At 40.1% G+C, this 24,055-nt stretch overlaps 1 protein-coding gene across 1 annotated transcript in view; it reads left to right on the top strand.

The window, feature by feature from the left end:
* Positions 1-304: 304 nt before the first annotated feature.
* The window catches only part of LOC106919846 (anosmin-1), a 59,892-nt gene continuing 36,141 nt past the window's right edge, over positions 305-24,055 (top strand). Inside the window, exons 1-2 of the mRNA XM_014990481.2 lie at positions 305-749; positions 11,231-11,278. Coding sequence (XP_014845967.2) covers positions 567-749; positions 11,231-11,278 — 231 coding nt within the window. The 5' untranslated portion in view covers positions 305-566. The remainder of the gene's footprint in view (positions 750-11,230; positions 11,279-24,055) is intronic.

Here is a 24,055-nt window from a genome sequence, read left to right as displayed (position 1 = left end):
CTGGCCATATTATTAAAGTTGAACCTGAAACCAGCTCAAGTCATATTGTCCAACCGGAACAATAGCTTCCTGCTCCAACAACAACAGCGTAAAAAGTCCCTTTCTTATTTTGATGTTCGCTCCGGACTTGTTTGCCAAAACGCTTTAATTGCTGCTATGTGATTGGCTGGACTAATATGTGACTCGACTTGTTATTGGGCAGGTGTACCTAAAAACTACTCTTTAAGAGTAAATCATGCTTCACTGTGCTTGAGAGGAACAAAAAGGATACAGTTATCATAAAAGTTTATTCAAGTGGAGTAGATATGGAGAGACTTCCTTTATGCCTCCCTTTCCAACCATGAACTCTATGAAGCAATCTTTACCTGCTTCATCGCTCCTCACGCATGTCACTCACCTTGGGATCATCCAATCGCGAGACACACGAGCCCCGTAGCTCCTCCCCGGCGTATAATTGGAAGTTTCTTTAGTTTCTCCGGCGGAGCTCGCGCGGCAGTGTAGTCTGAGCTCGTGGAGGGATTAAAAAGACACCACCAGCAGCAGCAGCAGCAGCAGCACCAGCAGCGATGTTTACCGGGAGCCCGAGCGCATGTGTGACCCTCTGTTTGTGGATTACGGCCCTGACGAGCGTCTCTGCAAGGAAGCAGGACGACTCCTTCTTCACCGCCAGCGTTTACCGAGCGAGATGCGCCTCGAGGTGCCTCAGCCTGCACATCACTCGCATCTCCGCGTTCTTCAAGCACTCACAGGTACGACGAGCGGGGTGGTCGCTGGAAGCCAGATCAGACCCAGATAAAGCCCACGGCTGCCTGTGTGTTAGTAGGAGTCGATGGCTCTCATAATAAAGGAAACCTGTTCTCTCCTGAGCTTTACTGAGGGGGGGAAAACTGGAGGACACTAATTGTGCTCTATTTATTGTTGATCAGGCATATTAGTCTTAAATTAATGCAAAAAAAAAAAAAAAAGTGTCACTGAGTTGCTTGTGAAGTTATTGCCACCAGGCAACTGAGAGATGGATAACTGTTGTCTGTTAGAATCAGGGCGCTTTACAAGCCTAATTAACACATCGCCGTGTTTTCGAGACTTGGAGATGAATAATAGCTCCAAGTGCAGCCAGTTTCCATTCATTACTCGCTAATTACTGGAAAATGAGAGGTCATCTCTTTTGAGTACAAATGTGGTCACCACCTTGCTTAGTGGCCACCACGTTTTTACACTGTGCTGTGATGCAGACCTGGCTTGGATCCAATTGAAATTAGCTGTGTGTTTTGGTTGATTTTGGTATGTGGTGTCAGAAGTTGTTTTTCACCCTCCGCTGAATGCACTGTTCTCTCCCAGGACCCCTAGAGAAAAGAGCTGGACACTGATCCCTCTCCCCCCCACCCCCTTTTCTTTTTTTCCTCTTTTTTTTGCTCCTTTTTCTCCATTTATCTATTTGGTGTCTGGCTGCCTTTACTATCACCCCATTAGGATTTTCAAGGCTTGTCTTTTTCTCAAGGTGCATTAATGAATCTTAACTTTTTGGAAACATGCTGGAGACGGATTAATCTGTGGTTAGTTTGAAATGCACTCAGTATTTTCCTAACTGATAGACAATTTCTTTCTTTCTTTTTTTTATTTCTTTCTCTCTTGTCTGATGTGCAGGTCAGTTTTGAAAGATTGAAACTTGTTTCCTCCAAGGACTATAACACACAAATGAGAAACTATGCAGGTTCTTTGATAGTGATTGGAGCTTTCAATCAAATATAAAAAAAAAGGAAATACAAGATTATTCCAATTTATGCATCAAACTGTAGGCTTGTTTATTAGAATTAATTCTACTTTTCATAGCACTTTTGTGTGCTGATAATTGGCATGGGTTGGTGTAAGATTCAAACAATGTGAATACCGTCATTTCACACAAGAATTTTACATGAAATCTGTAATCATGTGTATTTGTGGTTGAAAACAGAACAGCAAGTGGTGGTCCAGTGCTAAAAAAAATAATGTCATGTATTGGTTTTGTAATAATGTCATTCTTACCATTTACTTACTGAATTTTGTTCTTTTAATGTAAGCTTGCTGCTCTTCATAAAGTAACACAAATGTCCCAAGGTAATATCAGCTGGATAATTAGTCGGACTACCTTAATAGTCGCTTCACAGCCATGCAGCTCATAACTTGCCTCAGAAACAGTGTTACCCTAATGAGAGTGATGGGTGTTGCTCCTTTAGTTTGCAAGTAACGACTGTTTTTGTTTTTTACGACTGGAAATATTTCCTAACAGCCAAATTTGTCCTATTAGTAGACAAGGGAGAAAACATCAGCAGTGTCCTTTAGCCGGCTGATTACTAGTGTGGAGCAACAAGTTAGGGAGGGGCAGCAACTCGGGTCACTTCCTCTGACATATTATTGTAAGGACTTGTGGGAACAATATGATGGCAATTTTTCATGGTTTTGAAACAGCAACTTTTTCAAATCTTGCTACTCCGGTATCATACCTACCAGACACTTCCTTACCGTGGTTAGTCACAGCATTATTTATGAAAAGATTAGATGTGGCTTAGCTGTATTCCGCATTGTGTTATGATAGAAATAGAAGTGAAGAGGCATTCAGCAGAAATAGACTGAAAACGGGGCTTTGTAAAAGTGCAACTTGGCGAGTGGTAGCAGGGATTAGTTTTGACCAGGCTCCAGGAGAGTAATGCAGCCCAAGGTTGCATAGTCAGGGAATTAAATTAGTCATCAGCTAAGAAGTCAAATAACTGTTGGAGCCTCACCTCTAATGAACAGCTAATAGTCAACATAATTGAGTGCAGAGTCTGAGAGTCTGAGGCGGTCCTCAGTATGGGGGGAAAATAAAAGGGAGCCATTTGTGTAAAGAAAGGCTGTTTAGTGATAAGTAAGGCAGTTTAAGCAAGAACAGGCATATCTGTGAGTATTGTCTTTTACACTGTGGTCTAACTAGTCTCACTAGACCTTGCATGTCAGAATGGGGGGTCTGGTCAGCTGTGAAAACATATGGCCACCCTCTTTCCTGCCCTCTACCCCCCTGGCTCTGCCAGTAAATGCCAGCATCACAACTTAAAAGCTTCTGTAGGAGACACACTGCTTTACTGATGCTGCTTTGCTGAGGTCACCTTCCTGCTAAATAAGTCAATCTGGCTATGTTAGAGATGCACCAATCAGGCTGGCTTTTCCTAGCTTATACCAATTTCCTGCTTTTATTCAGGAAATGAATGAAAGCAGATTCTGAATTTGACCATATTAATTTCGTTTTCCCAAGGACTATAACACATGAGATAGAAGAAAATGTGCCAAAAGATCAATCATAAAGCCAAACCAATAAATGCAGATTGATAATCTTCAGGTGAAACCCTGAAAAACAGATTTACTTTATAGGATGCATCAAAACGTAGAACTCTTATTTTCAGTCTACAAATTAATCAACAAGTTTTTGAGAATGAAACAACACATAAGGACACTTAAAAGACAACAAATGTGCAGAGTAGAAGTTGGGATTTCAATGTAATCAGTGATGTACCAAAATATTTTGCCCTGCTATTGGAATTGGTCAATTGTTCTTGATCTGTAAAACAAAATATTTATTTTCCCTCTACATACAAATTCACCAAAAACTTGTACCTTGATTTTTTTTTAAATAAATTAAAACTCAGATCAGATATTTTTGCACATGGTTTGATGAATGAATGGTACAAATTATGCAATTCCTTCAGCATTGAAGCTAAGGTCTACAACAAAACCAACAGGAATCATTTTTGTATGTTATACAAAGGTGCTGATTTCGCATTTAAGAAAAGGAAAGCTATAAAGCTTGTAATTAATTGTGGTGTCAAGCCTCAAAGAAATCCAGAAATCAGCTTTGGCTTGAGAATCTGGATTGGTGCATAGAAGAAACTACAGAAGAAAACATTTTAAACGGCCAGTTTTATGTATTTCCCAGGCATACAGTGTCATTTATAGCACAATAAAGTCACTACGTCACCTTCAGTGGTTCTAAAAATGCTGTATATGTAAAACATTGACTTCATAATTTCACCACTTGAAACTGAGCCTCTGTGTCTTTAAGAAGCTTCTGCTCTTTCTGACACTCTGACTTAAGGACCTCATCACAACAACCTTTTTCCATTTAATCATGTTAGCTTGTGCTAAATGATAAATCATGTTCATGCCGAACAACAAAACAAAACACACAAGCCGTAGCCGTCATCTGGAGATTTATGGGGAACGTTAGGGACAGAACCTTCCTGCAGTCAAAGTATTTTGGCAAATCCTGCCGTGAAATGTTGGTAGTTTTCAAAGGACTCCTTCCTAAACTTGATTTGCGCAAACTACAACGTTCTTTGGCAATATCACAGGGCAAACATAAAATGAAGTCATGCAGCTGTGTTCTCTGTTACTTGGAGAAAATGCATGGACACATGCTCTGATAACAAAACATGTTCCCATTCCAACAGCTGTTATGCAGCGGCAAAGGCAGCCGAAAAAAACTTAGTATAATCTTGTGAAGTGGAGTGGAGATACACTTGTGTTTCCAGGTGAGGGGATGGGCTTGGGGTTGCTAGGTAACAAAATTGTGACCCAACAATTTAGAGGTTTTTGAAACATGTTGTTTTGCAGACACCAGCAGAATATTTTCTTATTCCCAAAAGATGTCTGGGTGGTTTTTGTTGCTCCTGGACTGTTTCTAGAAGCAGCAGACATCCAAGTAGAAGAACAGAAATATGCAAAAAGTGATTTTTGCATAATAGTGGACCTTTAAGCATCACTGGATTTATCTGTGGCACTTTTGTTCCCATTTTTTTAATTCAAACTAAAAGAAGAAAAAAAAAAACTAGCAGTGAAACATTTACAGTTTTCTGGCCGATCGCTGATTCCTGATCTTTCCAAAGCCTGACCCACCGACTCCGATTTTGGCCGATATCAATTTTTTTATCCGGAATATCGCTAAATACAGTAAGAAAGTAGCTGAATTGATAACAGTCGGGTGACTATTGTTAACAGCAAATGTGCAGACATAGACCTGGTGGGCCGGTTTATCAGTCAAACCTCTCTCATGGGAGAGAAGAAGAGGATAGTGGTTGAAATTTAGACCTTTGCTGAAGTAGATACGATCAGGACGTAAAATCGGCTTCACATGTCAGCATCGGCCAATGGCTGATCTCCCAAAATTAAGAAAATCGTCACCGATAAATTGCCGCATCCCTAAAATAGACAATTAGATTAAACACTATTTGCTGAGACAAACAGTGAGTAGAACAATGGATAACTGCTTCAGGTCTACGGCCAATTTGCTGGTGCATCTTTTGCCTAAGCGCAGACTATAGTCCTGTCTGTAGCAGCCGCGCACAGTCAGCACACACCTACAGGTGGATCTGCTTCCTCTCAGGTCTTATTACAGTGACGGGCCCAGCAGGCAGCTCGGAGCTCCACTCGGGTGATTGAGACGACAGACCTCCTAATTCAACTCAGACATCCTTCGGGGGGGTCATTTAATACTCACCGAGCAAACCAAGACACACAATGCGTTCCATTTTAATGGAAATGAAACGTCTCGGTTGTATGTCAAAACAGAGCTCCTTTTCCCGTGTTTCCTGATATTTTACTGTCTCCGCTCAGCATCTAGTAATCTATCTGAGCTGCTACTAGTTTTGGTCTCGGAACAAAAGATAATTTGCTCCTTTTTAACACATTTAGCAGCTGGGTTCTGTTTTTTTATATATCAGCTTTAATTCAATCATTCTGTGTGAACACTGGAGAATTTAGATGTTGTTACAGATGTTGTGAGCAGCCACACGTCTGATTTGGGATACAAATGAGAAACTTTGTTTTAATTGCCACATATCTGAATTAGTGCGGAATGGAAACAAGCATGAAGCTGCAGAGTTGGGAAACTCATGGGTAGTCTATTGCTTGTCAGATTTATAGCAACAAGAGATTTATTGATGTAATAGCATTTCCAAACACAGATTTATTGACATTTTACTCCACTTTTGGGGAACTTGTCACCCCCAGTACAATAGACAGAGCTGGGGAACACCCAACCATAAATATTAGCTCTCGGACACTTTTAAATATTAAGAGCGAGCTGGGAGCCCCACGCAATAATGTATTCTGAAAGCATCGGCCTTGTAGTGGATTATTTATGTGGGGACGTGCGAAGCCAAAAACAAGGTGTGTCCATGAGCTCTTGTTATTACATTTAAAGCAATAAAAATCTCACACATTTTAAATTCACTCATTCATTTCCAATATTGTAAAAATCTAAGCATCTTGCTTGACGGATTTGTGTTTCGCGAAGAGAGAGAGAGAGAGAGAGAGAGAGAGCACAAAAAGAGCAGCTGGAAAGTAGTTTTTCCATGTCCTGTTGTTTTCAGCTTTTGATACGATTGAGATCAAACCACAGCCCCGCGCTCCTCTCATGTGTGGAGTTTTTCATTAGTGAAGACAGCAGATGAATAGAGGTCTGTGTAACTTGGCTTAACCTCTCTCTGTGTGTGTGCTCCAGGAGCATGACGGTCCTGTCTGTAAATCTCTGCGCTGCTACAGCCCCGACCTACCTCAGCTGACAAATTGCCCTCATTCCAATGTGGAGACAAACTTTACACCAGTTGTTTGAGATCTCTGAAGCACCTTTTTATGTTAACACTGAGCTCACTTTAACTCGCTTTCAGGAGGTCCTGCCCCAGGAAATGATTAACGTCAACTGAAAAATTAGAGGAAGGACTCAACCCATCTTTTATATTCACTTTATTTAAAATCCCAAACTTTTTATGGATGGAAACAGTACAATAAATATTTGTTTGTTATTATCTGTTCAACATTGACATGAGCATTAATTTGTTACGCTCATCTTAATGAGGGCCACTGTTACCGAAGATTTTATGTTTAAAAGCTGTTAGCTGTATGCATGATCAGAATAGTCTGTTTGCCACAGTCCTTGCTGCAAAACCATTTTCTGAAAGAGCTTGAATCTAAGCACATTATCTCCTTTATCTTCCTCCTTAATCAGTATGGAGGAGTAGGTAGCCTGCAGTAAAGATGCAACTTACCTGTTGCCATAGTTACCTGGAAACATATTTGTTGGCAAACAGTTTTGTACATTACTGCCACCTTGTGATAGTGATGTTAATGTTGTCTCTACCGGGTATGGATGGGCAATTTAGGCCTGATATCTTATCTCAATGTTTTGTGAGATTTATTGCAGTCGCGATTTAAATGAGAGATGCACTGATCAAAATGATGCCACTGATTTTGGATGCCTAGTTTTTGTAAATTTTTATCCCCCAGCAGAGATTTTGACCAATTCGGATTTCTTTTTACGCGCTATAATATAAAAATATATAAGAACAGTATTACACATTTTGCTTTGATCCTCTCGAAGTAGTTATTTATTTATTTTAGGAGAAGAGGTATCATAGGGCGTGTAACAGATTAAAAACGATTGAGGAGTTTAAACTAAAATATAGATTTCTAGCAAATAGCTTTGAGTTTTTCCAGCCAGACATGTGTCACAATATGTTGGTGGCTCCCAGGATGAAACAAGCAACTTTGCTGTACTTGGTTCAGTCTTCCTGTTATCTTCAGAAAATCTTGCTCTTTTCTTGCTTTCTCTCTCTCTCTCTGGCAATCTTAACCACAGATCTGTCTTAGAAAATGTTTCTTTTTAACTAGCTTCTTGCCTCTCATTTGATTGAGTTGGCAAACAAATATACTTAAGTCAAGACCAAGTTAAAGTCCACAGGTTGCAATTCCGGCCCCGGATCTTTTTGCATGTGGCTTGCATGTCATCGCTATTCATGTGCAAGGTCTTTTCCCGTACAAGCTTCCTCACACAGTCCAGAAACATGTAAGTTAAGCTAATTGATCTCTCTTAGTTGCCCTTTGGAGTGAGCGTGTTGGGGGCATTGTTTGTCCTATGTCTCTGAGTTGCCTTGTGAAAAAGTGGTGACTTATCCAGAGTGCAGTCCACCTGTTTCTCACGCTTAAAATGCAATCTATGAAGATAAATTGCAGTAACTACAAATATACTTCAATGACAGCTAACCACCAGTTTATTCATACGTTTATTTATGGGGTACATTTATTTTTTGTGGTTTGTAAGATTTCTTAGTGTCTGGCCTTTTATTTTTGTTCTAGTAGAGTATAATGGAGCTTAAGGTATCAAAGGACCTGTTAGCTTTTAAAAGACACATTGGCTTGCCTTTGAAGTCACGACTCCTCAAAACTTGGCCAGAACTCAACAAGGTCTTATAGACCAGGAGGTGCTTTCCACTATTTAAAAGGCGGGACATGATATAAGCAAGACTAAACGCAAGAAAGGGATGCATTTAATCCCAGTGAAAATCCCAGAAGAAAAGGAGATTTACATTTTCCAAAGGGGTACTGATATCCTGCAAGATAAAAGGAGTTTTGTCCTCTCAGCTCTCTCTGTATTCTACACAATGCAACGTGCCTCTGGCCACCTGCTCCGACTCGTCTGCTGACAACACCCATAATGAATCTCTAATAAATGTCCTCTTTGCATACTCCTGGTGTCACTCTACTGTCACCAATACAGCTCGGATCACCTTTGCACGTTCTTAGACCCCCACCCCGCCCAACCTCTTCCCTCCCGAGTCACACCGGAGAATATCTGGAACGAATTCATTCGCTGAAGTCCTTGACAGTCCTCGGCTCTGCATAATGTTCGGAGAGCGGAGGAATGTCGTGGTGAGTCAGAGGGATGAAGTCCTGACCTATAATTATTCCCTCGTTGGTCCCTGAAATGGTGGGGTCAGGTCTGGACAGCTGGGGCAACATCCTGCTGAGGCTCTCTGTAACGGGCATGCTGTCACACAGCAAAATTAGCTCCTTTGTGGATCTGGCCCTGTCTTCGCTGATGGATGGGCAAAGAGAGGCATCAGAAACAGGACAGATGATTTAGGATGCGGTCTACAGTTGTGACAATCTGTATAAATTATCCGGATGCATCGCTTGCCAGTGTAAATGTCTGCGTTTTATTTATATTTTGTCACCAGTGGAGTTTGGCTCCCTGAGAGTCGTCATTAAAAATTTAAATAAAAATATTTCACTGTGACGGATTTCACCAGGCATTAACTCTTGTGATGCTGAACAAAAAAAATGATGAGTGGATGCTGTAATGATTTAATCCAACAGAGCACAGGTGTTCTATGTTACCCAAAAGGACCGAAGACTTATGGATGCACAGCAAACCCTTCAGCCAGACGAGCTCTTACTTCAGCTCCGCGTGGTAACGAAAACAACCATCCCAAGTCTCATTAGTGCTCAGACTCTTAAAATTTTTCATCCTTATCTGCTGCCTTTTTTTACGAGGGAGATTCTCTATAGACATGACTGTCCAATCAGGAATCCCTTTGAAGCCATTTGACCGCTATCCTTGACTTTAAAAGCACAACAGTTACTGGCACTGGATGTCAAATTAAACCCCTGTAATGATAACTTCTCTGCCAGGATCTCATGGGAAATTTCTTCTGGATTACATTGTACGAAAAGGCTTTGAACTTGACATTGAACCTAAACAGACTCTTTGCTTGCGGATCCCTGAAGTTTGAATGTCTTTTCACAGCTTCGTTTTATGGGGAGGACAGGGAACATCCAGATCCCAGACCCAGTTCCAGGTCATTGACTAGAAAAACTTTTCTCTGGGAACTCTGAACTTTCTGTTAGGAATCTATGCACTTGATCATTCATCATTCATTCAGAGGTATTAAAATGGGGAGCAGAGAGGCAATAAACAGTATTATAATTGTAATGGATGGATCATATGTTCCAGTAATATATGAAATATGCAGTTTTTACTTAGTTCTTTTTTTTTTCTTTTTTTTTGGTGTTTTAGCCTACTCCTAAATGTCCTTCATATTGTTGTTGCTGACATTTGTCACTTAGAAAAGAAATATTTAATGTGGATCCATCTTTGTCTTTTTTAGCCTTGAAAATATGTTGAAAACTATTAACCTTTGTCGATTCAATAAAACATCGACATCAGTTCCTAAACATTCATTCTACTTGATTGATAGTTGATTTTAAAATTAGTTTGTGATTGAAACTTTATAAAAATGATTCTTTTGGAATTAGGGCTGTCCCATCTGCGTATTTAGAGCAGAAGACATGTCCACGTACATCAGACATAGTGACTCAAGTTTCAGACATAGGCCAGAGTCAAATGGAAAAGCAAAGTCTTGCAGATCTGAATTGGACTTGTGCTCAAGTCTCATTAACAATCTTGCATGTAATCAGAAGTGAAAGCAAGTGATGTGTAAGTTAAAGACCGTCCTTACAGGTGATGTATAAATTTTCCTTTGAAAAGGTGTGCTTCATTATAAGCAGGTGATGCTCACGGCTATTAATTGTTCATAACCTGCTCATGTTCAGGGTCATGAAAGATTTGGACCCTGGATCAAACTATAATAACTCAGAGCAACCTCCAAGCTTGTAGTTATATTTTATTGAAGTCTTGAAGCCCATTTCCTTTCATAGTGTATGACTGAGACATAGAAAATTACTTATTAATTATGAATCGTCCTCCTGGGGCGGTATGAATTAATGCACGGTCAGTACCAAATGACCTGTGGCAAACGGCACATTTATGTTCTTGAATAGAGTAGGGTTAGGGCAGAATAACCAGTACACACCTATTGGACTAGCAGGCCATTCACTGATTTGTTTGACAAAGAATAACAAAGCTCTTAACCATAACGATTACAGGAAATGACCTCTTGGACGGGCAATTCTACCTCTTCTGGTGTTTCACTTGGTAATCTTACATCTTTCTACACAAGAGCTTTAAGAACAGACATAGCTAACTATATGGACCAAATGTTTGGTTTGTACCATCACAGCACTTAGAACGTGTGCAGTCTACCAGAGCTGTGCGCATCAGCTTTGCCCTCAAAACACAGGAACGTGTGTTGAGAGATCAAACAAAATCCTCACAAAAGCAGAGGTCACTGCGCTCTCCTGAAACTGACCAGAGGTGTGCTGCAGCCCACTTCTCTCCTTTGGGTGGAGATGGTCTGACTCAGACTTGCACATTAATCAATCACCAAGAGGGCTGTGCTTCATGCTAAGCAGTGTGTGGACGTATATCGTGACAGGAAGAGAAGAGGGTCAGAGTTACGTATGTGCATTTTGACGGATTGATTGTTGCAAATGTATTTTCAACAGTATCTCCTGATGAGTAACGATGTTTTCCCTTCTCCCTTTGCAGAATAATGGCTCTTTGGTGTGGTGCCAGAATCACAAGCAGTGCTCCAAGGTAATGTGGTCTCATTTCTTTCATGAATGAGATGCATGCCACGTACATGGCTCATTATCAGAGAATAATATGACTTTAAGCGTACGAGTTGCAACAGGACCGGTCTTTTCATGCCTCCACGGCAAACATGAACTGTTGATGTAGACTATCGTGAGAGAAGAGGAACGTTTAATGAAATTGCTTCGGCTTTTGTTGATGCCTATTTGCTCCTAATTGGAATACAACGAAAGAGGATTCTGAGGAGAATGAAAAAGTAGAAAAGCAAGTTGTGATCGCTTGTTGTTGTTATTTGGAGTTTTAGACTGATACATTATTATGGCATGTGTCCCGTAGGGCTTGTTTGTGTTTTGTGCCCCGTTTGAAGGATGGCTGATACAAAGCTGGCGTTGACGGCTCTTCTGAATAGATGGTGCTGACATACTCCATCAGACTCTCCCGGAGCCGTTGACAGGCCCTCGGAAATGCGCTGTAAAGGCCGTAGGCTGGAAGCAAGGATGGATGCACCAGCAGAGTTGATCCATGTAGTCATCTCAGCAGGGCTCTCTATAGCTTTAAAGACGCCTTCATCTCCTCTATCTAACTGGAAAATAAGAATTTGCTTCTTTAATGTAGCTTCAGTGCCGTTTAAATGTTTATACCCTGTAAATATTTAACATTTTGCCGTCTTACAACTGAGCTTTATTAGGTTTTTGTACAACAAACGAACAAAAGCAATACATGGCCTTCAATTTTCTTTTTTTATAAAATCTGTGGCTTGCAGGTGTATCTGGTCCACTGATCCCAAGATGTCTATTCATTTAGAGCTACAAATGTTTTAGGGGATATTTCAATCAGATTTCTACATCAAGAAACTGATTTTCTGTTTTTCGTTGCAAAACAGTACAATCTCAGTCAGACTGGATTTTGCCTGTAGAGGTGTTTGTTAATCCTTATGCCAGGAAAGTATACAAATGCTTTCTTTTGTGTTTTCTTGAGAGGAATTATGTAGTTTAATGTAACCCGAAATTCTTGTGGATTTTGAGCCACAAAGGCTCAAATTTTATTATATTTGAATGAAAAACCTGTGAAATACTCCTTTAATCCAATGCTGGTATTCTCCTACATCAGGTTTAGTGTCATTAGGAGCTCACAGTTGCCTAACTGCAATAATCTGAGTAATCTGGATTTTCTCTATTACTTTATTACCATTTTTCTTTACCCAGTAACCTTAAATTCTTATCAGACAAATAATCTGAAAGTGATGGTCAGACCTTCTTTAGTGGCTTAGGGATGAAAGTTGTCCTCTACTCCAAAGACTGTGTCTATATTAGCCAAAAAAAAAACAGGAATTGCTCCCTTTCTTACTTAATGTAAGAGTCTACAAGGTTTTTAAGCTAAAATGCCCCTCCTTCTTACTATGAGATCTCATTACAACACTACTGTTATCTCATGTGTTTTTTAAGGGATTTCACAGTAATGAGGGGTTCATGCAAATTCTTGCCACACTTTTCAGTTATCTGTAAAAAAAAAATCACTAATTTTCCTTCTACTTCATAGTTATGCATAACTTTGTGTTGGTCAGATAAAAATTCGATAAAATTCAGTAATGCCTTTGGTTGCAACAAGCCAAAACGAGAGAAAGTTTCAAGGATATGAATATGTTTGCAAGGCAATGTATCTGTTTCTGCTCTCATCGACTCTTAAATGTATCAAACTAACATATAAGGACAAATGTTTTTGTAACGGCTGTGACAAATCGCATGCAGGCCCTCAGTGTGTTCATCAACTCCTCCGTCCACAGACATAAGTTATTGAGGAATGCACACTGAGAATTAGTGCAAACTGATTGTTATTAATTGGATAGATGTTGAAAAATACAGAGTGGCTGCAGTTTTACATGGTTGCCTAACATTCCTTCATGTGTGCTGCTAATATTAATCACAATCAGTGTCCGATATCAACTGCCTTTGCTAAATTCACCCTCTGTGCTCAATTTGTAGATTCCCTTTTTTGAATTTCAAATGGTTCCTACGCAGTTTGCATCTGGCTCGGGTACAGCAGAGCTATTGTGCTTTGTGTTTTTTGCTGCATTTTCAAATGCAAACGTTTCTTCTTTTATGTTTCTTGTAGGATCCCCATAATGTTTAAAGTTGAGCTACAGTGCCTCGAACCTGGAAATATTATAGCGTATTTTCTTTTACTTCTATGTGATTGACTAAACACTATGTTACAAATGGTTTTCAAGTTTTTCAAATCTCAAGCAAAAAGATACCTTGCAAATCCAGCACTCATTTTTCCAGTAGCCTTAAATAAAATCCAGTGCAATCCATTGCCTTAAGAAGTCAACATATGAGTACATAATTACTTGTCTGTAATTTGGTTTCTGTGTAATGACAGCTCTTCTGCAAATGCCTAAGAGGGTTATGAGTTAATATTACTGAACAAACATCATCATCAAGATGAAGTGATGATAACATCAGGAAAGTTAGGGATAAGGTTGTGGAGGAGTTTGTAGCAGGGTTTGATCTGGTTTATGTTCTCCATCTCTGTCCTCACACATGACGCCTTGGGAAAGTTGCGCACTGTTTCTGGGGGCGTGTCCTTTAGCTTCGACCATTTCTGCACATCCCAATTTGCTACAGTCTGCCTTCAGCACAAGTGGTGCCTGCTAGACAGGAGGAGCAAAGAAAAATCTAAAACCATGCTTGTTTTAACAATTATATGCACAGTTGAATATAGCCAAAAGTGCAACATTGGAGGAAAACATCTTAGAGGTTTGAAAAGGATTCAACCATAGATAAAATCAAGAATCTGTGGCAAAACTTGAAAACTGGTGTTCACAGATGCTCTCCATCCAGTCTGATTCTTCTTCTTTTTCACAAAGAAGGATAAGCAAAGAATACAGTCTCTCGGTGTACAAAGACATTCTTTAGATGACTAGTGGCTGTAAGTCCAGCAGAAGGTATTTTCACAAAATACATGTAATACCTTGGAAGGGCTATATATCACTGAAATGCTGTACTTTTTTCGAGGTAAATGTGCGAGTAAAGATTTTCTGACTGTTGGTGACACAGAAAAGGTCTAATTTATCATATTTCGAAACTTCTGTGACAGGCAGTCTCCCTCCTGTCCACTTTGATTGCCAACATCAGCTCCTAGTCATCCCTCAAGCCATTCCTCAGTGTTATGTTTTAAAAAAGTCATTTCCTGGCTTCAAGTCTAAGAACAGCACACTGTTTTTATAATCAATCAGCTAATATTACTGAAACTCTGTGAATGTCTTAAATCCTCTGGGTTGTAACAAGCGTGCCAGTTCGCACTTCTTCATCCCACGTCTAAGCTCTAAATACATCAGGCTGGATTTTGATGTGAGCCCCTAAAATAATGACGTGCTTGTGCCGCCGCTCTACAGCTGCGACACTCTGCTCCGCTGCGCTGCGCTGCCAGTCCTGTTTGGAGGGCTCTCCAGATTAAATTAGTTTAATCGCATCCAACGTTTTGGTTCAGTTATTCGGGACATGGGCCAGGACACGGTGCTTAAGTCTAATTTGGAGAAAGAAGCCAATGTTTGGGGAGCAAACATCAACCACACTCCCGCTCCAAATCAGTGACTAGAGTGCACACTTGCAGGGCTTGTGTGTAGTGTGTCAAAACAGAGTCATTGTTGCCACTCTAACAGTTCTACCAAATGGACCCATGCTGTACTACAGTGGCACCCCCCGTGAATAGCTCTTGTGCTGTTGATTAGCCCCTTGACTTCATGAACAGCTCACAGTTAAACAGAGAAACAAAGACCGTATCTCAGGGTGAGCACGTTGGGGCAGAAGGTTCGTCCACTCTGGGAGTTAAAGAGCCCCGGGAGAGAACGCGACAGAGTGGCAAAACAAAGATGTCGTGACCCTCTACATCTTGTCTGCATTTTAGAAAATCAAAACCTTCGTTTCCATTTGTGATTAGAGAGTCATTTTGGCTATCTCCTATGCGGCGTCTAGAGTCGGGCTCTCGCTTTCAGGCTCCCCCATTGTCATTATAATTAACCTGCTTACCCTTCTCTCTGAGACAGAAAGAGGTGGCATTTGAGGAGTCATTACCATGCCGCACCAGCGGACCTGCAGACAAGCTGCATTCAGCAGGAAGTGGGCAAGAAAGCACACAGCAGGCATTTTCATGAGCTATTATCGTTAATTTGACCCACTGACTAAGCTCAAAACTTAAGAAGTTTGGATGAACTTCTTAAAAGTTCTAAAAACCCCCATGTTCTGTTTTCCTGCTGGGGGAAAGATTATATAAATTGATCTCTTGCACGCACCTACAACCAAGAAGCTTTCTACTTTCAGAGCATTTTGTTTCAGTGAGGGCTTTACAAATGCTCACTTTGGTCACATATGTGTTAATTTCGAGCTTTTGATTAACCATAGTGTTTTGTGTTTCACAGTAGAAATATATTAGAGCACATGCTTTCAATTGTTTTTAAAACAATAACTGTTGGGGGAAAAAATTTCAGTTGTAATTTATTGTGGATTATCCTTCGTTCACAGGATTATGGATTTATCTAAACGCACATCCCTACTAAAATTTATTTTAATATTTCCACACCATGTTGAAATTCTGTTGATTTTGAGCCCTTTTCTAGTTCATTTAAATTAGACATTCTTTGACAACGACCTGATTTTAAAAGTGCAGTATGTAATTTTTTCAAACTTATTTATATATTTTTTTTACATATTTGTCAAAATTGTCACTATGTCCTGACATTATAAAATGAGACAGAAAAAGTGTGGGGAAAAAAATGGAAGCCCCTCTGCTTTATCTGCAGAAAAGCACAGCAAAACAACTAATCAGAGCCAGGAGGAATGTCTTAGCGCTGACAGTCGAGCTCGTGTATACACTGCTCACACCTTTTTCCACACAGTTTGTTCAAGTTCAAGATTGCGGATTTGCGTCAGGACATAATGACAGTGTAAAAAACATTTTTATAAAAGTTATCTAGTACAGCGTTAAGCTCCACTTACTTTGATACTGCATGATATTGGTCGTCTGTTAACAGTGAGATATACATTTGAATAACTTCTGCATACTTTGTAAAATATTTTGTAAGTAGGTCATACACTTCTAAGTGGACTAAGGTCATTGCTTTCAAAACAATCAATGTTATACAATTCAACTCAAATATTGATCTATGTTGGTCTTGTTGTCCTGTTTCATACCTTGAACGAAACAGGACAATTTGGCCAATTTCTGCCAAATCTGACAGAAATTGGCTGCATTATATGAAAGAACATTGGTCAGTAATCATTGAAGCTGGAAAATGTGTAATCATTCCACCCAAATAAAAACTCTGAAATATGCTAAAGTGCAGCATTAAAACAAAGTGCAACTAATAATTTTAATGGTTTGCCTCGCACCAGGCTGTAATCCAGACGCCACATCAAATGCTACGACTTACTTAAGGCAGTAAAACGCTGGTGTGCAACAATGTGGCATGCTTCAGTACTCAAATGCCTCTCAGAAAAAGGATTTATGGAAAATACATTGTGTGGATGGAAGATGGCCAAGAGGGAAGTGCCCATCAGTGAAGGTGTCCGAGGGGGAGAGTTGTGCTTTTCTTGGAGTGAATACCATGAAAATGTTACAAAATCTCAAATGAAATTAAAAGATCCAAATAAAAGCAGTTTTTAATTTAGGTCCACCCCATTTCCTGAATTTCTGTTGAAAGAATTTTACAAAGAAAAAGCTTGTCCGAATCACAGTTTGATGGCAAATGAGACGTTCTTTCTAGACGTCTCTCCTTTGAGCGTTCTTTCCAAACCGTTGAACCCGAAGCTGCAGATTCCATCACAAGAATAACAAGTGTTTACTCTTTTGATTACATGTGCCCTTCGTTTTCGCGTCTTGGAGGCTTTGGAGAGGTGTCTCTGAATGACAATAATTGGAATGCTACTATGTCACATTCAAAAGTGTCTTTCAAAGCCCACTGTCAAACTCCCCCCACCAAAACCCCTTCCTTTACCAGCCCCCCACATTTTCTCACGCCGAAATAAAATGATCAACGTTCTCCTCTTTTGTTTGGTTTTTCAGGGTCTTCTGAGGCTTATTTATGAGTTTAGGAAAAGCAAACACTTTCCCTCACAGGTTCCGCAGTGAGTCACTGAAACTCCTTTGTGTTCATCTCTGTCCATCTGGGTTTGGAAGTTTATTTTGAGGTGCGCTGAAAAGACGTGATGAAGTGGGCGGCGGTTGGTAGTTTTACAGCTGGGACATGACTGGGATTGTTAGGTGCTTGGATGGACTTCAAAGCAACCTTTTGGTCATGTTGAGGCCAGACATTCATAGCAACTCACTGTGTTAGTCACATTACTAGCACCAACGCCTCGGAGCAAGCTAGGCTTGAAAATCAATCTGTCATGTCGGCTGCGGCTGGATCGCCTTGCCCGTGTGTGCGTGTGTTTGTGTGTGTTAAAGCGGTCCTAGCCAGTTTTTTTTTTTTTTTTGTGTGTGTATTATTTGACTTTCAGTTGGTGATCACATAAAGAGGCCACTCTGTAGTTTCTCTGAACCCACTCCACTTGTTTTTTTTATTTTTTTTTCTCTATCTAGTAGGAGGCAGGGTGTCAGAGAGAGTGTGGTGTGTGTGGGTGGGTGGCAGAGGAGTGTGAAGCAGGGCTGGTCAGTCCCAGCAGGAAAGGCCTGATCTGGACATGGTTGTTAAGTTTCATTGGCTAACGGGGGGGTCGCTTCATTGGCTGCTATCTGCGCAGCTCATTATTCACATGGTGGGTGGCAGCAGGGAACGAAAACCCCCCTCAGCAGGAAAAAATACCAAAGACGTGGCCACAGGAGAGGATTGAAGCAAAGTAGGCACTGGGCAGTATCCAGATTTTAAGACGTGACAAAATAAGCAAAATTATATAAAAAATACATCCTTAAATGTTACAAACTTTAATCATGCTTTCAGTACTGATCAAAGGACAGATATTTCCCCCACAATTAGTTTCAACATCATGTGTGTTTTTGTGTCTTAATATATTTCTAAAAGCCAAATCTTTGCTTTTTGTAAGCAAGAGAAAAAAATTAACGATTCTTTCAGTGTGCCACAACAAAAGAAAAAACAAATAACTTGGGTCACTTCAACGTACCATCGCACCTGTGACTCTCCAAGTTGAAAGCAAATTGGCTTGTAGAACTGCAGCTGAAACTCCTTCTTTGGTGAAATCTCAAATCAAACATGACATACACAGAAAGAAATGCACTCTCCACCTCTGTGCTTTTTTCTTATCTTGAGGAGCATGTATGGTTTTGAGAAAGCGGTCATTTATTTTTTCCAAGTTAATCCAACTTTCACAGATAGGGAGAACATGGAAAATCAGGCTGTCAGACAGGATTTCATTTTCTTGAAGGATTAATGCAATCAAAGCTGCTGCGAAATCCTCTTTTGGGAATAATGACCAGTCATACCGACACAATCTGCTGTCGTCCAAGTGTTTACTCTCAATCTGTCAACGTATTGGCTGAAATGCGTGTCGCATTGAGTTTGGTTCCTTGTTTTTCATGACCTCACGTATTTGAGAGGTGCTAAAGCAAAAAAAATAAACAACTTGGCAGCTTTGTTTGGAGCCATTAATATTTGCTGCCAAGAGTCACATTGGCGAAAGGAAGATTAGGATGTAAGAATCTTATAGCTGATGTACTTGGAAGATTGGGGTGGGGGCTTATCACCGTTCCAGCTCCGCTCAAAGCCGCTGCATCCCACTGATAAATCACAGCGATTGTGCGTGACAGTTTCAGGACGGTGGGAAGCAAGAATTTATGCCAAAGACTGACTGATCAACAACTTCCTTAACCTTCACCTTGGGGATGATTGCTTGAGCAGACTGATTTTAGGCTTTCTTGACTGAACACGTATGAGGAATAAAGAAATCTGCATTTTTGTGTCAGAGCTTCTGTTTGCTTCTTCCAGCTAAGCAAACGGAAAAGTTTCGCCGCTCAACATGCTTGGGTTTGCCCTTTTTGTTCTGCACTTAGAAACACAAATAAAAGAGAATCTATTCACTTCTTAAAGAGTACAGACTGCATTACGTTTCTGTTTTTGAAGCTCGCACAACATTCCTCAATCTCGAAGTGGCACGGCTCACAGACGGGAAGCCGGAGAGTGGCGAGCAGGATTAGTGTTTTTGAAACTTTGGAAAAAGCAAATTAGAGGAGATGGTGTTGGAGTTTGACGGAGCATGGGATTAGGACGGCTTTCTTCGTGTTGCTGGCCTACTTTGGGGACAGAATCTCAAAGTCTGGTCTCATTTGATTTGAGTTAGGAGGGAGGCGGATTTAGACAGCTTGAATGGTCACCGCAAGGACAAACATTTATCTTGTTTATCATCTTTGCGATGACCAGAGACTTGCACCGGCTTGACAGAATGTGCTTTCCACTCCCTTGTGTGGGAGTTATTAAATCGTTGTTGATGTAAGTGAACCTTATCAGTAGTTTTGAATTCAAACCATGGTGTCAAGGATGTAATTTATTCAGCTGTGATGTTATAGCATTAATCTGCATTAAGCACGGTGATGTTGAAAACTAGGATACATCGCAGAATTACACAATTTGAATTTTACTTGTAAACATTGCTAGTTGTAGCTACAGGGACCATAAATGCCTGGAAATACCTGAAATCCATGAATACCTAATGCTTAACATATATAACTAATAGTTCAAACACCAGATATACCTTTATACACATTAATATACAAAACATTCTTGTAATTTGTAGAACATCAAAAATGTTAATTTTATCTTCATATCCATGTACTGGACTGAACTCAACAGTCATACTAAACAAATGAGCTACTTTTTATTATAAGGATACTTTTAGATAAAGCATTTTAAAATAACGTACACAAATATTTATTTCTTAAAATGCTTTAATTATTTGTGTTACCTAATGCTGAATTTCAGATTCTTTCATTAATCACATGATTAATGTGCCTGAGAACTGAGAACTTGTCATTGAATAGTTTTTCCTTTATAACAAAATTAACAATGCTGTAACTTTCCAACTTAATTTTTAAAACAATGTTTGCTTAATTAGAGATTTAGGTGGGCAATTTTTAATGATGCTTTCTCACGAAGACAGTCCTGGAGTTTTACTTTGCTTGGGCAAAGTAAAACTTTGCCCAAGCAAATGAACAAACCTTCATTTGGTTTGTTTCATTTTCATCAGCGGATTATCTGGCATGTTGCTGATTATACAAGAGTTGAATGGAGCAGTAACAAAAAAGACAATTGAGGCTGAGAGACTACGATGCGTTGCTGGGGTTGAACAGTCAAATGAGTGAGGATTTGCAATTTTTCAGAAACAAATATATCCTGAGATTATAGATATGTATATAAGAAATGGTCCTATTTTATTATTTTTTGTTGTTGTTGTTGTTGTTTACTGGGTTTTCATTAAAAGCGATTGGAAGTTTTGATGGGCTTTCTCAATGCCAAAACAACTATCCAGGGAAACAAACTCTGGTCTATTTAAGCAGTTAAATGTGTCCTTCCTGTGAGCCAGGTGAAAGTTTGGTACCACCGTTGAGCCAGTTGACTGGCAGTGCCCAGTAACAGGAGGGCTAGAGCCAGCACTGCCTTTCTCAGTCAAACTCCAATCGATCCCACATGGCTTGTAGACTCTTATTAAAAAGACTTAAGGGGTCACCAGTGTTGTAGTGATAGAGTGGACACCTGAATGCTGTTGTCGGAGGCGCCACTTCTGACCTCAGGATTTTGGCTACATGTCTCCATCACTGTTATTTTATGCTCCATGAGGGTGGAGAAAACTCCAGTACTTTGTTTGTTTTCTATTTGCAAAGACTTTAAACCATAGGAACAGCTTCAGGTTTTTAAAATCCAGCATAACCCGATACCAGCGTGCCCGGTCAGTACTACTGTATGACAGTTGGGGAACAAATACGGCTAGTCTTGTTCCCGTTTTTCACGCAGCTATAGAGAGGGTTTGGCTTTCCCATGCCACGTCACAGCAAAGGGTCTGCTGGCCTCCTTATCACCGATCTGACCCCATGTGATGGATACGTCCTGTTGTGATGAAATGTAAACTGAGCTGAGAAGTAGGTGATAACTGAGGTTCTAGTTACAGCCACTGTAATTTTTACTCCTTGTCACCGCAGAACGTAAGACGAGATATCGGAGGACCTGTAAGTAAAGTGGACCGCTGTGCTGTGTGTTTGGGAAGCTTTAAGTCATTAAGAATTAAATGAACCGCTATTGCGTTTTGTAGAAGACTAAGCACAATTCTGGCTTAGCTGTGTGGGCCTTTTTTTACTCATAAATAAAGCAAGCACCTCTGATTGTGGGGTGAATGTATAATTCATGCACTGCCCCTCCTGCTCCTCCTCTCCGTCTTCTCACTTTCTGCCAAGCTATTCCTTTTCAGCTCTTTGTTGTCTGTACCCTCAACTGCATTTAAATTAATAATTAAATTGATGCTCAGAGAATGTCAGCGATACCACCTGCTGGTTTCCTTTCGGCCTCTTCGGCTGATTCTGCAAAGAGGGGAAAAAAACACAGGGCTGAAATCTTTAAATTGCATTCAGTACCACTATGAAAGGAGAATTGCTGGTATTTAGCCGTTTTTTGAAAGATAACAGGCATATGAAACTGAAATAAATCAAAGTGAATTCACATACAGTCATAATAAAAATGAGACGCACTCCCTTTTAATTGTAGGATTTTACATATCTGACCGTAAACTAAATTTTTATCGGGTTTTTAACTTCATTCAGTGTGCAAAAACAGACAGGCAGTTCCATACAAACACAAGTGAAAATAGAAGCTGAGTTTCTCTCACTCTTGCTGCCATGACTGGATATAAGAAGGAAAGTGGCAGTCAGGTGCGATTCAATAAAGGAGTTCATTAACGGATCACCTGGAAGTGCGACCTCATCTAGTAAAGCAGGGACATTTGATGGCCAGGTCACTGTTAATACATTGCTAAGGAGAAAATGCGTCTATAATGACTTTTGGGGAAGAAATTGTTCCTGTTAATCAATCTTGAAATGGCTTTAATATCATGTCAATCATTTAACAGGAACAGAGATTAACTAGAAGAAAAACACTTAAATCTTTCCACGAGGGGACGACCATCAAATACACGCCAAAATCAGAATGTGCATTATCCAGACAAATTGCAAAAAAACGAGTAGGCTCAACTCAAACTTGCCACCCGGTAACATATTAATGTTCATGACTGTAGTGTTAGAAATCCATTGAGCACCTAGGCTTGTTTAGAAATGTCGCGCATGTCCTCCTAAAAAATATGGCAGCACAACTCAAGTTTGCAAAGATGCATCTGAAAGAACCACAAGATGTGAAGCAACATGCTTTTGATTGGACACAAAGTACAGATGTGTTACCACAACACAATTTGGAGAGAACGAGATGCAGATTACCAACATAAACAGCTTCTTCCATACATTGTGGTGGATGGTTGATGATAAGGGTTTGTTTTGCAGCGACTGGACCCGAGAACCTAGCAGTTATTAAGTCGACCATGATCATGAACTCCTCTGTAAAATATTCAAAGTGTGTCTGACAAGTGTAGCTTTCCCGAATTTGATCCAACCACTCCATTTCTGCTTTAAAGCTACGTAGCTGCTACTCGGTACCTTTATTTTGCCATGGCTGCGTAGAGATGAGGAAGTTTTGTGTGGTTTGTGTGCAGCTTTGGATCAACTGAGCCCACCAGAAGGCTACTGTTCATTACATGCTCTTGTTGTTGACTTTTCAGTATTGTCTCGCGACATCCTTCCCTGCCCCTGTTGGTTTCCTGTTAATTTGTTTGTCTGCCTTATTCCTTGTGCCCATGTCGACTTGCATGAATTATGGGTGTAGTTTCCGGTCAGCTAAATAAGAAAATCATTTCTCCATGGTAAGTGTAAACAGGGCGTCTTTCTCAAAATGATTACAAAAACAAAAGGGTTAGAGCAAAACGATCTGCACCTTCTAACCGCACAATGACAGTGATCCGATTTTATGTTTTTCCTTGAAATAGCAGAACAGAAACCTTTCATGAATATTAAGGACCTGCAGAGTATTTAATATTCAATTCACTTATTCATTTTTGGATGAGATTCAGGTTCGAGACGCACACTAAATCACATTTCCACTCACGTCTCACCCCCGCGCCCAAATAAAATCTTGAATTTAGACAAGCACATTCCTGCTGATGGAAAAATTCATTTTGAACTCGTGGAGTGTGGAATTACAAACTCACATCTGAAGAGCGCATGCTGTTAATATTTTTGATCAAGCTGATCCAACCCACTGTCTGCTCAGCATATACCTTTACTGATTTACCATCGGGCAGTAATTAAACACAGAATATCTCAGGCTTGACATGCCCTCAGGTCACTTTAGGTTAAAGAAACAGTGTCTAGACTCTAGAAAATATCTTCTTACTATTTTGCAATTCCTTGGAATTTAACTGCACATCAGAGACATATCAGAAAGTTCTTACAAACACATGATTTTGTACTCAATCAGATCATGACTCAAGAGTTTGATAAAATATGCTTCACATTCATATTCAGTGAGAACACGGGAGCAGAAAACCAAACATTGGACAGATGCACCAGAGAAACTTGGAAGCTGTGAGAATGACATTCCTATGTAGACCTTTGTTGACTTATTTCATTTTTTGGCATATATTGAGAGGCTGATGCACTGCAGTTAGATCTGTGTTCAGCCTTGCAAACATGATGAGGTCTGAAAAATTGACTAGATTGGACTAATCACTGGATCGACAA

This window comes from Poecilia mexicana, unplaced genomic scaffold (assembly GCF_051168715.1).
Source record: "Poecilia mexicana isolate PSO_F unplaced genomic scaffold, ASM5116871v1 scaffold_2, whole genome shotgun sequence".
Lineage (NCBI taxonomy): Eukaryota > Metazoa > Chordata > Actinopteri > Cyprinodontiformes > Poeciliidae > Poecilia > Poecilia mexicana.
Note: the sequence above shows the minus strand (reverse complement) of the source record. Positions and strands in the feature narration are given on the sequence as shown.